Source organism: Naegleria lovaniensis, assembly GCF_003324165.1.
Source record: "Naegleria lovaniensis strain ATCC 30569 chromosome Unknown tig014, whole genome shotgun sequence".
Classification (NCBI taxonomy): Eukaryota; Heterolobosea; class Eutetramitea; order Acrasida; family Naegleriidae; genus Naegleria; species Naegleria lovaniensis.
In genome coordinates this window covers 534,215-549,733 of record NW_025407835.1, presented here as the reverse complement: position 1 = coordinate 549,733, position 15,519 = coordinate 534,215, and the positions used below count along the sequence as shown (strand labels likewise).

General features: G+C 33.7%; 6 protein-coding genes across 6 annotated transcripts; 3 read left to right on the top strand and 3 right to left on the bottom strand.

Moving 5' to 3' along the window:
* Positions 1-401: 401 nt before the first annotated feature.
* C9374_001737 (uncharacterized protein) lies at positions 402-3,173 on the top strand (the record flags this gene model as incomplete). Its single annotated transcript, XM_044691077.1, has 1 exon — positions 402-3,173. The coding sequence occupies one exon, from the start codon at positions 402-404 to the stop codon at positions 3,171-3,173; it is 2,772 nt and encodes a 923-aa protein (XP_044551397.1).
* A 130-nt stretch (positions 3,174-3,303) lies between these two features.
* Positions 3,304-3,975, bottom strand: C9374_001736 (uncharacterized protein; the record flags this gene model as incomplete). Its single annotated transcript, XM_044691076.1, has 2 exons — positions 3,304-3,801; positions 3,913-3,975. 2 exons carry the CDS (start codon positions 3,973-3,975, stop codon positions 3,304-3,306), a joined length of 561 nt encoding a protein of 186 aa, XP_044551396.1.
* Positions 3,976-4,202: 227 nt separating this feature from the next.
* Positions 4,203-5,167, top strand: C9374_001735 (uncharacterized protein; the record flags this gene model as incomplete). Its single annotated transcript, XM_044691075.1, has 2 exons — positions 4,203-4,823; positions 5,045-5,167. 2 exons carry the CDS (start codon positions 4,203-4,205, stop codon positions 5,165-5,167), a joined length of 744 nt encoding a protein of 247 aa, XP_044551395.1.
* A 167-nt stretch (positions 5,168-5,334) lies between these two features.
* Positions 5,335-8,985, bottom strand: C9374_001734 (uncharacterized protein; the record flags this gene model as incomplete). The annotated part of the gene is made up of 1 exon (XM_044691074.1): positions 5,335-8,985. One exon carries the CDS (start codon positions 8,983-8,985, stop codon positions 5,335-5,337), a length of 3,651 nt encoding a protein of 1,216 aa, XP_044551394.1.
* Positions 8,986-9,376: 391 nt separating this feature from the next.
* Positions 9,377-10,717, bottom strand: C9374_001733 (uncharacterized protein; the record flags this gene model as incomplete). The annotated part of the gene is made up of 1 exon (XM_044691073.1): positions 9,377-10,717. One exon carries the CDS (start codon positions 10,715-10,717, stop codon positions 9,377-9,379), a length of 1,341 nt encoding a protein of 446 aa, XP_044551393.1.
* Positions 10,718-11,194: 477 nt separating this feature from the next.
* Positions 11,195-15,303, top strand: C9374_001732 (uncharacterized protein; the record flags this gene model as incomplete). Its single annotated transcript, XM_044691072.1, has 2 exons — positions 11,195-11,304; positions 11,631-15,303. The coding sequence occupies 2 exons, from the start codon at positions 11,195-11,197 to the stop codon at positions 15,301-15,303; spliced, it is 3,783 nt and encodes a 1,260-aa protein (XP_044551392.1).
* Positions 15,304-15,519: the final 216 nt, after the last annotated feature.

The following is a 15,519-nucleotide window of genomic DNA, read 5'->3' as shown; positions in this document are numbered from 1 at the left end:
TGAGAATTTAGAAATTGTATAAAATTGTAGTGCATGTCTTTACAAGATGTCAAGTCATGGTTTTCATGGAGTTTACCTTTTTTACAATTATTCGACAAATGATGAATTGGGTGATCAAGAAGATGTCATGACCAAAACACAAGTACTGGCCCTTTTTAATTTAAATAGTAAGCAATAGAGATTCAAAATTTTGGTTCGTAACCGAGGGAACAAAGTTCTCCAACAGAGCAGTTCGTTTGGTTGTATAAAATTATTTAAATAATAGAGAATGACCATGCCGTTTTGAGGTTATTCTCCACACAAATTCATCAAAAAGTATCATCATCATACGAACATCATTTTTTGCTGGTGCAAAATCGAATTGCAAAACAACAATTTCTCTCTGGGCTTGCACAAAAAAAATGACCTTGTCGAATGCATCATCCTCACCTTCCTCGAACCAAATTCGCCCACTTTTCATCTCGATTGGTGCCAACAGAATTTCCGGTTGTTCGGATTGGTATCGATTGCCTGCTGAAATCTATAACACTCAAGTCTACACTAAACCTATTGATTACAATACAAGTAGTGAAACTAATAATTGTATCCGAGTGGTAGAAGAAGGCTTATCCATCCGAGAGAGTTACAAACATTTAGATTTATTTGCCTATGCTGCAAATCAATTCGTTGCCATCTACTCTCCATATTACAATCGAGTATTGTGTACTTTGAAAGGTCATGATGAAAGAGTCAATTCCGTTCAATTCTTGATATATCCCAACAAGAATGAATTTCAAACTCATACTATTTATGTCGCTAGCGTGGGTGGAAAACAATTATTGATTTGGAAGTTGAATGTCCATGGAAATGATCCTTCACAAATTGATTATGAAATTGTTCAAAAGATTTCAACAAAAACACATCTCACCAAAGTGACTGCACTCTATCATTCTCATATTGCAGTTTGTGACTCGGATGGAAATGTTCAAGTGTACTCTTCAAAGGATCATCAATATGAATTGATTCAAACGTTTAAACATTCAAAGTCAATGGAGGCTATTTCTATTATTGATCTTTTCAATAGTGGACAAATTATGGTTGCCTGCGGTGGAGTTGATTTTAATATTTATTTATATTTTGTTCATCCAAACAACACCAAACCTATTTTGGTATTGAAAGGTCATGAAGATTGGATTCGATCTCTTTCATTCAAATACATTGAACAAGAAAAAGCAGTTTATTTGGCAAGTGCATCACAAGATAACAGAATTAGAATTTGGAAGATGATACAAGATCAAACGCCAGTACAAGCAACTTCAGATTCCTTATTAGAAGAAGAATTACTTGTGAATTTATACAATACTCATCACTTTACAAGTATTGATTCCTCTACTCATTATCAAGTAACATTGGATACCTTATTAACAGGTCATGAAGATTGGGTTCATTCTCTCAATTGGCATCCATGTCCAAATTTATTACAATTATTAAGTACTTCGATGGATCGTACCATGATGATATGGTCACCTACATCCAACCATGGTGTTTGGTTGAATCAATTCAGAATGGGTGAATTTGGAGGTCTGAGCGGTCTCTTTGGTCAAATGGGTTATTTCAGTGGATGTTTTTCCATGTTTGGAGATTATTGTATGGGAACAGCATTTCATGGAAGTTTCCATTTATGGAAATTGAAAGAACATGAAAATGAATGGAAACCAATGGTGAGCATTTCTGGACATTTTAATAGTGTGATGGATTTAGATGTAGAACCATCCAAAGATGGAATTTATTTCATGACTACAAGTACGGATCAGACCACACGATGTTTCACATGGGTTGATACAACGATAGATTCTAGAACAATCATTGACAATGACTCTCTCAATCAATATCAAACATGTGAAGAACGATCTATTCGAGAAATTGCTCGTACTCAAATTCATGGCTATGATATGAATTGTCTCACTTTCACAGATTATTATTCGTTTGCAAGTGGTGGTGATGAGAAAGTCATTCGATATTTTGATGCACCTCAATCGTTTATCAACACACTTTGTCTTTTAAATTCCAAAATGGGTCACAAACATTATGAATTATATGGTCAATCGAAGAAGGAAAGAGTGATGGCAGCGACCGTTCCACCTCTTGGTCTCACAAACAAGTCAGTCAAAGAAGGAGAAGAGAAGGACATGATTACAGTGAATGAATTTGATTATCAAGATGAAGAAGAATCTACTACTCTTGAAGCATTGGATGATCATAACCATGAAAAATCATTATCATCTATTTTTGCAAAAGGAAATGCAAGTGCATTACCTCATCCACCTTTTGAAACTCAACTCTTGCAATTAACATTATGGCCAGAACAACAAAAACTCTATGGACATGCCAATGAAATGATTTGTGTTCAATCCAATCATTGTAAAAGTGTATTGGCAAGTGCATGTTCAGCCAAACATGCAGATGCTGCTCAAATTCGTTTATGGGACATTCGAAATGGATTTAAACCCATTGATGTTGTGATGGGTCATAATTTGACAGTGAGTAGAATTGCATTCAGTAACAATGATGAATGGATGTGTAGTGTGAGTCGAGATCGATGTATGATTCTCTATCAACGAAAGAGAATGGAACAGACAAGTCTCTCCTTTGATACCTATGAACCATTACTGTATCAACAATGTCATGAACGTATCATTTGGGATGTTTCATTTAGTGTTGATGATTTGTATGTGGCAACAGGATCTCGTGATGGTACTGTTAAAGTCTTTAGAGTACCTTCTCCAATGATGATTGAAGAGATTTCCAAGAAGAAGGAAGAAAAGAGTCATCAAGTGAATTTGGAATGTGTTCAAAGTATTGAAATGCCACAACCCGTGACGAGTATTCAATTCATTCCCAAGTTAATGTATGAAGAATTTAGAGAATTTTTCCAAAGTCGTAAACTCTCTTGTTACTTGATGGCAATTGGTATGGAAGATGGATCGATTCAAATTTATGATCAAGAGTGTGAAGAAATCAATGACAAGATTCACTTAAAACTTTTATATTCCATTCCTAATAATCATGCTCATGCATCTACTGTGCGTCGTGTGAAGTGGAGAGTGGATGCATCCAATCCAAACCATTTGAAATTGGAATTACTCACTTGTAGTTTGGATTTCAGTGTGAGAGTATTCCAAGTCATTGCATAATTTTTTTACAAACACTCTCAAGAGAGCAATAGCACACGTTTTTCAGTCCCTTTGGAGGACTGAATGTTTGGTTTGCACACAACAACCATGAACACATGAACAACAAGATCCTTAAGAAAAATAAAACATGTTATTTCATGACATTGGATGGCGGTTGCATTTTCAATGAGGCATACATTTTCATTGCTTTTTGTCGTTCTTCTTCAGTTACTGGTGTTGTATCTAATACTTTCAAATTTGGTAATCGACTAATCACAAATAATCGATAGTCATTATAGGCATCAGGTGAGCCTCCTTCTACAAAGAAATTTGGACAAGCCTTATTTTTCAACATGCTAAAATACTGTAAATTTGGTGCCATCGATTTTACCTTTTCAATAAACGTAGATAAATTCGTAATATTACATGAATTGACCCATAATAATTCTAAGGATGGAAGTGGTTTTCCCATATTTAAATTTACATCGCTTTTAATTAAATTATGATCCAAAACGAGAGATTTTAAATTTTCAAATTGATATAAATGTTGCAGACCTTGGAATTCAATTTCATTATGAGAGAGATCTAATTCCAATACTTTGGATAATTGTTTTTTAGAAAATAAATTATAAGGAATTTCTTTTAAATTCTAAATGATGAAATCAACAATAAATTCATCATTTCATTATTATTATTTTAATATTAAAATAAAAATTTAAATAATCAAATTATTGGTAACGATTACACAATTGATATGTACCTGATGTGCAAGAGAACAATGTCCTTTTTTATCAATTTTTATCGTTGAAAATAGAGACAACATTCGGAAACAAGAACAAGGTAAAAGATTTTTTTGGTTAATTTTTTTTTGATTTTTCAAAGTGCAAGTCACGGATATTCGTGAAAGTCATTCGTTTACAAGCTCCAATTCCAAATGAATTGTTGGTTGTTGCATTGGAAGTACTGGACATTGACAATTCGAGTTTGTTATAATTCAATGCATTCACATTATCATAATCAAAAGTTTCGCAACGAGCGTTTTTGAAAAAAATGTCAACACTCCAATCCTCTCGTTCTGAACTGAAGGATGACATCTCGGATGATGACCACCAACATGACCAACAACAACCTTCAGTACTTTTCAACAAATCATTCTTCTCATCAAAAGAATGGTCTTCAGGTCTTTTCCGTGAAGGACCACTCCTCACACCCACTTCCAATTCCATTTCCGATACTCGATATTTTAAAGTGACACCTCATGTTGTGGATTATGATGATGATGATGATATGGATTTTGATGAAAAAGATCATCATTCTTCTGTAGCCTATGATGATGAAGAAGACGATTCTGAGAGTGAACAAGTGGATGAATTCACACCTGTACTTGTTGAAAAAAAGAATGCAAGGAGAAATTCATCCAGAAAATCATCCACCATTTCCAATTCGACCTCTGCGTCACAACGAGAAGCAAAAATTTATCAAGCACGTGGATTTAATGAAACCTTGTATTCGACTTGTTGTTTACCATGTTCATTGGCAGATGTTGTGAAAATGACACACGAAACGAGTAATACTACTTCTTGGTGGTGCATTTGTTGTAGTGCTTGTTTCTTTCCAACTATAGTGACAACCATAGTGAGAGGAATGGTGAGAAGAGCATTTGGAATTAAGGTATGCAATTATGTTAATTTTTGGTATTTTAATTTTGAAATGACTCTCTCATGTTAAAATGGTTAATGTTTATCAATGAATCATTTAACAAATATAATGTTATATTTTTGTAAAATGGATTGAAATGATTGAACAATATATTGTTGACCAATATGGATTGAATTTATAATATTCCCAAATGATGTCTGTGAACGATGGGATTTATTCTTGTATTTCCTCAGGGAGGATGTTGTGGAGATTGTTGTGTTGGAACATTTTGTTCATGTTGTGCCAGTGCACAAATGTTGCGAGAGTTTAGACAGAGAGGACCACCACCACCATCTTCTAAGCATGAAATGATTTAACTGTCGATTTCACTATTTATTATTTTGGCGAGTCTATGAAATTCAACAATTGAGCGTCATTTTCACGAAAACTTGGCAATTCTAGAGTAAAAAAATTATTTGTAATTTTATAAAATTCTCAAAATGCAAAACATAAAAACATCAATGTCAAAATTGTGTAATTCACTTTATTGAATACAGCATGATTGATTACAGCTCAACGTGGAAGTATCATCAAGTATATTTGAACTTTTACTCTGCAATTTGTGTAAATCATCTTGTATGACCACAATATTTGGTACTCCAACGACATGCAATGAATATCCATCAATGATGTAATTTAACATGCAAGATTCTTGAGAATTTAAAGTCGAGCTTTTGTGCGGTGGTGGTGTTGGTGTGGAATTATAGGACGATGATACAGAGTTGAAACTTGAAATTGGAGATGAAGAGTGGAGAGTCTTACTTTTTGAACGACTAGTACCATTCTTGTTTGCAGAATAATGTTGTGCCCAAGAATTCATTGTTGAATCACCACCCACCACTTGATATTCATTCAATACTTTCAAAAAATTAGAATTTAAATGACAATCGATAAATACAATATTTTGGAAGGTCAAAACCTTATACTTGTTAGAGAGAAATACATGATTAATATTTGTTTTGAATAGAGTTAATTTCTTAATATTAGTTAACGATAATAATTGAGAAAATAATGGAGAGTAGATAGTTCCATATTTGATCGATAATTCTTCAATGCTTCTAAAATAGGTTAAAAATCCCAAGTCAGAAATAGTCTCATTCTCTCGATAAATGAGTTCTAATCTATGAATTTTAAGAGAATTGAATTGATTTCTTGAACAAGTACTATTTGAAAGCCTATTTGTTGGTGGAGAGTATGCAGTGTTATTGCTATTTGAAGTATTAGAATTATTACTCATTGAAAGTTCACTACTGTTATGAGTGATGGATCGTATCGTATTATTATTAGTAGTAATAGTAGTAGTAGAACCAAATCGAATGGTATTCGTCGTATGGTTGGAACTGAATAAACTCTGACTACGAGAACGAGTTTCAACATGATTCAATGTAGATGTTGGATTAGTATTCATCGAAGAAGGAATATCATTCATGTTGTCATGATTACTACTATTGGTTGGTACTAAACATTCAATATTGAGATGAATCATCTTTAAAGATGCATTACTTGCTCCATTCCATGGCTGTTGTTGTTGTGGTTGTGCATGTTGTTGTTGTTGAATCAAATGATTTGAACGATTTTTCACAAGATCAATGAATGCATACATATTCACCATGACTTTCAAATCCAATCTTGATAAATTCTTAATATTCAATAAATAATCAATACACATCAAATCATTGACAGCACTATCACATCCAAATCTTACAATACTCTGAGATTGACTTAAATGTTTTGAAATGATATAATTTAAATCACTTAAATGTAATTCTTGTAAATTGGGACATGAAGCATTGAAATGATCAAAGGATTCTGAATTAGAAAATTCTTCAATATCTATGATTAAATACATTCGTTTCAATTGATGTCCAATTTTAGAGCATAAATTATTCAATTCCAATGGATGAGTGATATTCAAAGTCAAATCATTTAATTTTGAGAATATATTCCAATGAAAGTTGGATGGTATTTGACAATAGGTCAATGAAAGAGAGTGTAACATGTTATCATTGGTAAAATATTGAATATAATGACTCATATTGAAATGTAAATGTAAATCTTGGATACCATTACTTGTGGAATGAGGTGTATATAATACTGAGGATGATGAGGATGAAGAAGTAGTAGTAGCAGAACAACACACCACATGTTGTATGAAATTCTTGAGAGATGAATTATTTTGTTCAATCACTGGATACTTCAAATAAATTGAAAGAGAATTCAATGCAGATGGTAATTTGTCAAAATCCACTTGATTTAAATATTTGGAGTAGAGAGTGAGTGTGCGAACATTGGGATATGGAGGGATGGAAGGATGATATGAATGCAATGAGGGCATTGATGGATGGTATCTAGTGTTGGAATTGAGAGAATGGAATGAATGACTCGTCATGACTGATGTGGAACGGCGACGATGAAAATGATCCTTAGATGAACCATGATGATGTAAATGATGATCATCTGAAGAAAATGCCATACTTGTAATACTCATATTCTCTAATGATTTTCTTGACTTGTTCAATAATTGTGTTAAATTGGAATCATCATGAAATCCATATTGTAAATGAAAGGATTTCAATCGTTTAAATTCAAATAAATGAGAGATTTGATTAAAGTGAGGATTAGAAATGAAATGTGAACAATGATTAATCACACTTTTGAGTGAAGTAGAAATACATTGAATATACAGGGAAGAAGTATCATGATTCACTGAACTAGAATTACTCGTATTGTTATTACTAGATCCAGGATCATTAGTGAAATATTTCAAATATTCAGGATTGGTCACATTCCAATGAATAGAAGGAAATACTTGAAATAAATGATTGTATTTCTTTCCATAAAACATGTTCATGACGATATGAGAACAATGTTTCTTAATCTCATGATTTTGACTCTTTGGATCATTTATAGTAGTAGTAGTATTTGATGAAGAGTAATAATCATGATGATGATTCAATAATAATTGTGTGTACATGAACCAATCATCGATGGTAAATAAATAAAAGGAAAGAATAGAATAAATAATTCCAAAATCCAATCTTGATAACTTGTTAATTAAATCATGATAATAATCAATGACTGACGAGCGAGTGCAGTATGAATCCATAGTCGTATTCGTTTTGCTTGGATTGGTTGTCTGACTTTGAGGAGACGAGTTCACTAATTTGTTGGAATTTTGGTTGGAACAAGAAGGTAGACTAGTTGTTGAAGTGAGAGGTGAATCTTGAAATGAAATGATTGATGTTCTTTGAATGTTGTTGTTGTTCATTCTACTATTACTACGATGAGTACTAGTCGTATTCATGAGAAATTGTTCGTCGTCATCTTTTTCATCATCACCATCATAATTGTGCTGACGTTGTTGTGGTGGTGAAGATAAAGATGATGATTCCTTGGTTTCCATCCATCCCTTCTTAATATTCGTTTCATTAATATTCGATTCTTCCATCATCAAAGGTACTTCAAGATTCTCTTTTAAAATTTCAGAATTGGATTGTAAGGTTTTGGGATCCATCATGAATGAGAAGGCTCTTCTTCGAGTGTTGTTAACATTCATGTGGTTCATATTGTTATTCATGATTCCATAGAAAGATTCTGCCCTGTCTCTTTTGGATTCATTATTTGAAGAATTTCTTGACAGAACTCTGGATGGAGTCTGCTGAGACTCTTCAAATGGGTCAATATTGAGGACGAACAAGGAATCTTCTTCTTCATCCTTGTCTTGTCTTTGTTTTAATGAATTTAATAATGTACGAATCGAAGGTGAAGAGAGTGGAGATGATAATGGTGAATATAAATCATCACATATGGAGAAGTGAGTAGTGGTTCTTGTAGTGGTTGAAGTTGTGGTTGTTATGGCGGTTGCTGCACGATGAGATGGTGTGGTGAATTCATCATCACACGAACACTCATTCATAGCAATTGCTACTACAGGTGAAGGAATACTCAATGATGATGAAATGGTCGATGATTGAGAAGGTGAGGAATTTGGAGTGGTCGTGTCATCATTTTCCGTAGTAGTAGTATACTTGCTTTCATCATCATTCCGTACGATTGGTTTCATCTTGTCTGCGGCCGTTATTTCATCTTCGGAAGAAAATGTTCTCTCAAGTAAGCCTTGGTTGGATTCGCTCATGACGACAGTGTTACTTCTCGAAAGTAGATCTGTACGTTAGGAGGTTGGTTGTATTCAATGAATTGATTGTCGTTTGTAGTGTTGTTGTATTCTAATTGCCGTTGAAGAGTTGTCTCTATGGTAGTAGTTCTGTTGATGATATTTTAATTGAAAATATTTTGAGCTCAAAAAAGCAACTTTCAAATAAACGAACATAAATTTAGAAAACTTCTTGTTTGAGCATTTATTGACACCATCATATGCTGCAATGATAGGACAGATAAAGGTCATCATTGTAACGATCAAGGTTGTAGAGATACCCATTCAGTTCTTTCAGAAGGTTTGCTCTCAACTCTTGCAATAACTATTATTAAACACCTCAATCCTTAATACAACTAACTCGCTCATGCATTTATAAATTCATGGTCACGATCAATCCATAATGATCTGAAGCAGGCTTACCAATGAGTGGATGACAAGTATCGTCTGATGTTGTGTCATGATTTTCTTGGTTCATGATAATAGTCTTTAAATCTTCAACAGTCATACATTCTGTTCCAAATAATTTCATATCACTGAATATTCTACGATTATTTGAAGTTTTGTAGTCTGTGCTATCATCCATTTGAGATGATGAATATTTAACATAGAATCGATCCAATCTCTTTTTAAATGATGCATCTCCAATTAAACCATTCAATTCTCCATCATAGGTATATTCAAGAGATGGAATTTGATGATTGCCGTTGGAATGAGTGATGATCGTTGTAGAGTGTTCTTCTTGTTGTTTGAAATTTTCTGATAATGTATGGCAGTGATATTCTTTCAATTCCACATAAAGATCCTTAAATCCATTTGGTAATGGTTCTGTGCTATGATCATCCATTTGAATATTCAAATCACCAAAAACAATCACCATTTGTTCTTGACTCGCTCTTGAAAAATGTTCTGAAATTTGTTGTAATTGTTCTTTTCTGGTTGAAATATCTTGTATGGTCTCACCTGCTTTTAAATGACATGCAATCATGGTGACAAGTATATCATCATGATTATTCTCATCACTCATCTTTTTAAAATCTAATTGAATACCATCTCTCCAATGAGAATTAAATTTAAATTTTGAAATATGAATTGGTACTAGTATACTGTTCTTTGAAACAAGTACAATATTTCCAAAGATGTGATGATGGAGTGTGGTGGTGGTATTGATATTGTCACTATTATTCATTGTTGTTTCAGTAGTAGCAGTAATAGTATTAGTATTATTATTATTACTATTATTGTTACTATTATTGTTGCTATTATTATTACTATTATTGTTACTATTATTATTATGATTACTATTATTAGCACTAGTAGTGTTGTCAATGCTACTGTCACTACTACTATTATCATTGTTATTAAAATCATTAAAATCAATTTGTGATACATAATAATCTTTTTGAACCCATTCTTGTTGTAATAATAGAGATAAAAAGAGAGGATCTACTTCATTCAGTCCAATAATATCTGCTTTCAGTTGAGGTAAAATTCGGGTGAGTTGAAATTCAAATCGTTCTCGATTGGATTTGGAATAAATGTGTGAATCCCAATGATCAAAGAGAATATTATAGGTTGCAATTTTAACTAATGGATTGTTCTCAAAGTGTTTATGATTCTCTTGTGTGGTTCTGTTTGTTGGTATTTGATCGAGAGAAAACTGTTCCCAACACCCACCACCAATATCGGTTTGAGTATGGTTAAATTTGAACATTTTTTTTTGAGACAAAAGTTATTCATGAGACACACGCTCCAATTTGACCCTTTGAAATTTACAATCAAGGATGAAATTGATTGTTTTTCATTCAAGAAAGTTTTACCGTCTGAAAATGAGCATTTAAAACACTGTCTTGTTGTGAAGGACATGACTGATCTCACATGTTGTCCACTTAATTGTCTTCTCACTTGCAGGCATGAAAATTCATAATTGTCATGATGACGAACGCACAACAGAGTTACTCTTTTTTTCCGTCGCTTCAAATCCGTACTACCATGTCTTAATTCGAATTTGACACTTGATTGACACAAAATTCAAAAAATAACAAAATCCACAAACAAATTGTCTCTCTCGCAAGATTGATATTTTCATTACGACCAACAAAACCAACAGTAGTGGTGTGCGGGTTACATTGCGTTTGAACAAGTCTGTGTTCATCATCATCATTCAGAATTTTGCATTCTCCTTTCAAAAATGTCCAATGAAGATATAGAACTCTACGGTCAAATTAACAATGATTTTTCTGATTATATTGGAAAGACTCAAATACATAAAACGAAGGGAACCTATGTTCAAATTTTAAAGTAAGTTCATTGGATTGAACCTTGTTCAATGTATATTCTAATGGTTGATGAAATGATTGTAATTCTCACATCACTTTCTGAATGAAATATTCATTTGACTTTTGACGAAATGATGATGATTGAATTTTCAAATTCTCTCACAACCAAATATGTGGTACTGAAATGTCAATTCGTAAATGTATATATTTTTCATCCTCTGATCTTTTATCATTTTATATGCATTTCAAATCTCTCCAATCAATATATAATATATAATTTACACTTCACACAATTATTTATTACCATTCATCAATATTATTATGAACCACATATACAATTGACTATAGAATTTCACCTCAACAAGATTCCTATCAAGTCATTGATCTATCTCTTGCGACATCGATGTCATCCTCCGATGCTGTGACACCATTTGACATTCCTACTTCGGAAGTGAAACGATTAGAAAACATTTCTGATTTACCCTCTCATATTCAAACATTTATTCAAGAAAAGAAGAATAAGAAATCATCCAAGAGATTGGGAGGACTCTTTTCAAAATTTAGATCCAACAAATCTTCTTCTTCAACATCATCATCGACACAAAAATCAGATATCAAATCGACAAGTTCTCCTCAATTGAATGCTCTTCTATCATCAAGTTCTAGTAATACAAATAATGGAATGGGATCAAGCCTCAGCACTGCTCCCAACACTCATTCCAATTCATCATCTTCTTTGGGAAGTTTGAGCACGAACAGTCAAGCCTCACAAGAATTCAAAAATGCGAATCAGAGCAGCAGCAGCAACAACAACTCCACCCATCCTCCTCACTCCTCTGTAATGGTTCCAATCATGGATGCTGCAGCAGATCGGACGAGTAGTGGTGGCAGTGGCAGTACTAGTGATGAAAGCGAAGATGAATTTGAAGATGGCAATTCCGAAGATCATGATGCCATGTTGGAGCAAGAGAGTGTCGATCAACAACAACAGCCTCCCATCATGACCACTAACGCCAACACATTGATGGAGACCAATATGAACTCGTACCAAGTAGATGATGAGGACATTGATGATCGTGAAGATGGAGTTGTCGTTGAATTTCATTCTTCAAAGATTGCGGACGATAAAACTCCTCCGCCACGTACTGCTACTACTACTACCACTACTTCATCCTCTGCATGCTCCTCTTCGTCGTGCCCTTTGCTCATTCCATGCATACAAGCCTTTATGATGCGTCGTAAATTTCAAGAATACATTTCAAAATCAACCGATGTACGAAATGCTCGACTACGACGTGCAGCTCTCTTAGAAATTCTCTCGACTGAAGAATCCTATTATTCTGCTCTCAGTACTTGTAAAACACTCTTTATGGATCCACTGCTCAATGATGCTCAAACAAAAAAGAAACCCATTCTCAAAATGGAAGACATTAATGAAATATTTGGTGAATTACCTTCCATCATGCAAGCCAGTGAAATGCTCATGAGTGATTTGAGAAAGGAAATTGCAAAATGGCCAACAAGTCCCATCTTGATTGGTAACATTTTCAAATCCTTTGCACCCTTCTTTAGAATGTATTCAAAATATATTAATAATTTTGATAGTGTTTCAGAGAAGGTTGAAAAGTTAGAGAAGTCATCCAAAACATTTGCACAATTTTTAGCCAAAGTTCATGAAACTCCAGAATGTGGTGGTTTAACCTTCACATCCTATCTGGTAGTACCTGTTCAGAGAGTTCCACGTATTCGTTTACTCTTACAAGAAGTGTTAAAGAGAACAGATGAAACTCATGTCGATTATGCACCCATTGAACAAGCATTGAGTATTGTCAATCAAGTAGCAGAGAATTTAAATGAATCTAAAAGAAGTTCTGAAAATGATAAAGTCATGTTTGAATTGCAAGAGAAATTGAGAGGAAGATTTGGAGGTATTCTACAAGCACATCGAAGATATATTCGAACATTTAATTCCATTCATGTAGAATCTACAAAGGAATTAGATAAGAAGAAGTTGAATGGTTTCTACAATGCTTATCTATTTAATGACATGTTACTATTGGTACCTCAATATTTGGATTATTCCATGACCACGATGGATTCACAAGATAAAAAGAGTTCATCCTTTCGAAGAATGGGAGGAGGAGGAGGAGGAGGAGGCTCTACGAGTTCCAATCATAACAACAACACCACCACTTCCATGAACATGTCCAATCATAACAACAACACCACTTCCATGAATCCAAACTTCATGATGGAATCAACCTCTGTACTGGATGAAGAAGAACGTTTTCAACGACTTGCCAAAGAATCCTTTGTGATTTATTTAGCCTTCTCCAAAGTATTGGATCGAGAAGAGAAGGAACAAGATCGACTCAATACCATGATGTTACTCACCAAAGTAGCATCTAGTACTCCATCTTCTCATCGATTTAATTTCATGCTCAAATCATTCATTCGAACTCAACCATTGAATTTCATATTTAGTTTTGATCACATGTTAATGAGAGATGAAATGGAAGCTGATATCACTATTAATATTGAAAAAATAGATAAAAGTATGGAAAAGAAAGTTGGACAAGAGAGAATTGATATTGAAAAGAAAAGAATGGAAATGTGTAAATCCATCAAATTAGCGGACATGATACTCTCTAAATATTTACTTCAAAAACAAACAGGAAATGAAAAATTCCAACAACTTGTAGAAAAATTATCCATCTGTGAAAGTGAATTAGAATCTAAATTAATTGAATATCGATCATTGAAAGATGAATTTACCAAACATTCAGAATCTTTACGAGATATTGAATCTAAAGAATCTCAATCTCTCATTGATTATGAAGAACAAAATCAAAAGATCTATTCCATTGATACAATTCTGTGGAAAATGTTAAATCCAGATCGATCAGCATTTAAAGAAGTATTTGGTGAAGACCCAAGAATTGATCCAAGTGATTATGCCACGAGCAGTACCTATTCAGTTGCAATGAATTCTCCTTCTGGTTACATGGCAAGTGGTAGTATTGATGAATATGTTGAGAATAATTATTCTCCATCGTCGTCATCTTCCTCTCAACCACATCAACAACATCGAAAGACTGTAAATTTCCATGCAGCCACTCCTAAACGAAGTGCAACCGTTCTATTCAATTCTACTGCTAATTTGAATTTCCTTCAAAGTGAACTCTCTTCACCTACACTTCCATTGAAACAACTCAAAGAAAATTGTAATCCCTATATTCAATTAGCGTATCGAGAGGCACGTAAAAAGATGGATCATAACAGTATCAGTACTACTACTTCAAGTACTTTCATTGGTGGTGGTGGTGCACAAGAGGATTCCAGTATATCAGAAGAAACTGAAACTCTCAATGCACTCTATCGAATTCGACCATTGAAAAAGACCTTTATGATTGAACCATTTAAAAAACTACCCTACAAGTATAGAATTGATCGAATACTCTATGGTGAAAATACTCCACAAGAAATTATGCCTAAATTCATTCCATATCCTGAAGAATATAATGATGTGGATATGTATTATAACAAGATTTCAGATCGAGATGGATTTGATAGTTATGGTCTGGAAGATCAAGATCAAGATGAGAATGACTCTTATCAAAACAAGTCATATTTTGAACAAGAGGATTCACAACCTACCTATGCTAAAATGTATGATAATATTTATGATTTACCCAATAATGTCAATGATTTGAAATCCATGATTATCCAATTACAAATGGAAAAGGAAGAAATGAAAAATGAATTGAATCGATTTCAAAATTTGAAACAACAATCATTGACAACAACAACGATAACGATGGGTATGGCACCACTGACGTCAGGAACAACAACAAATGCTGCTGCTGCTACTAGTTCTCATGACAATGGTATTATGAATCAACAACAACAACACCACCACCGTTTGACAAATTCACTTTCCTCAGTCAATACACCAACCACAGAATATAATAGTGGAGGAGAATTGTATGCCTCCGAAGAAATTGAGGAATATGTCGAGTAATACGCGCGCGTTGCATGTTATTACTCACAACCACTGCAAACACGTTTCATAAAAACCCTAAATTTTCACTTTCCATGTTGCAACGAGTTGAACAATTGCAATAACCAGAACAAACGGTTGTTGATTGAACCTTGTCTCTTCAAGTTGCTGGGTGACACTTGGCTTTTTTGCAGCATTTGGAGATGAACAGCGTCAATTGCCCAAGTTCAAGCATGA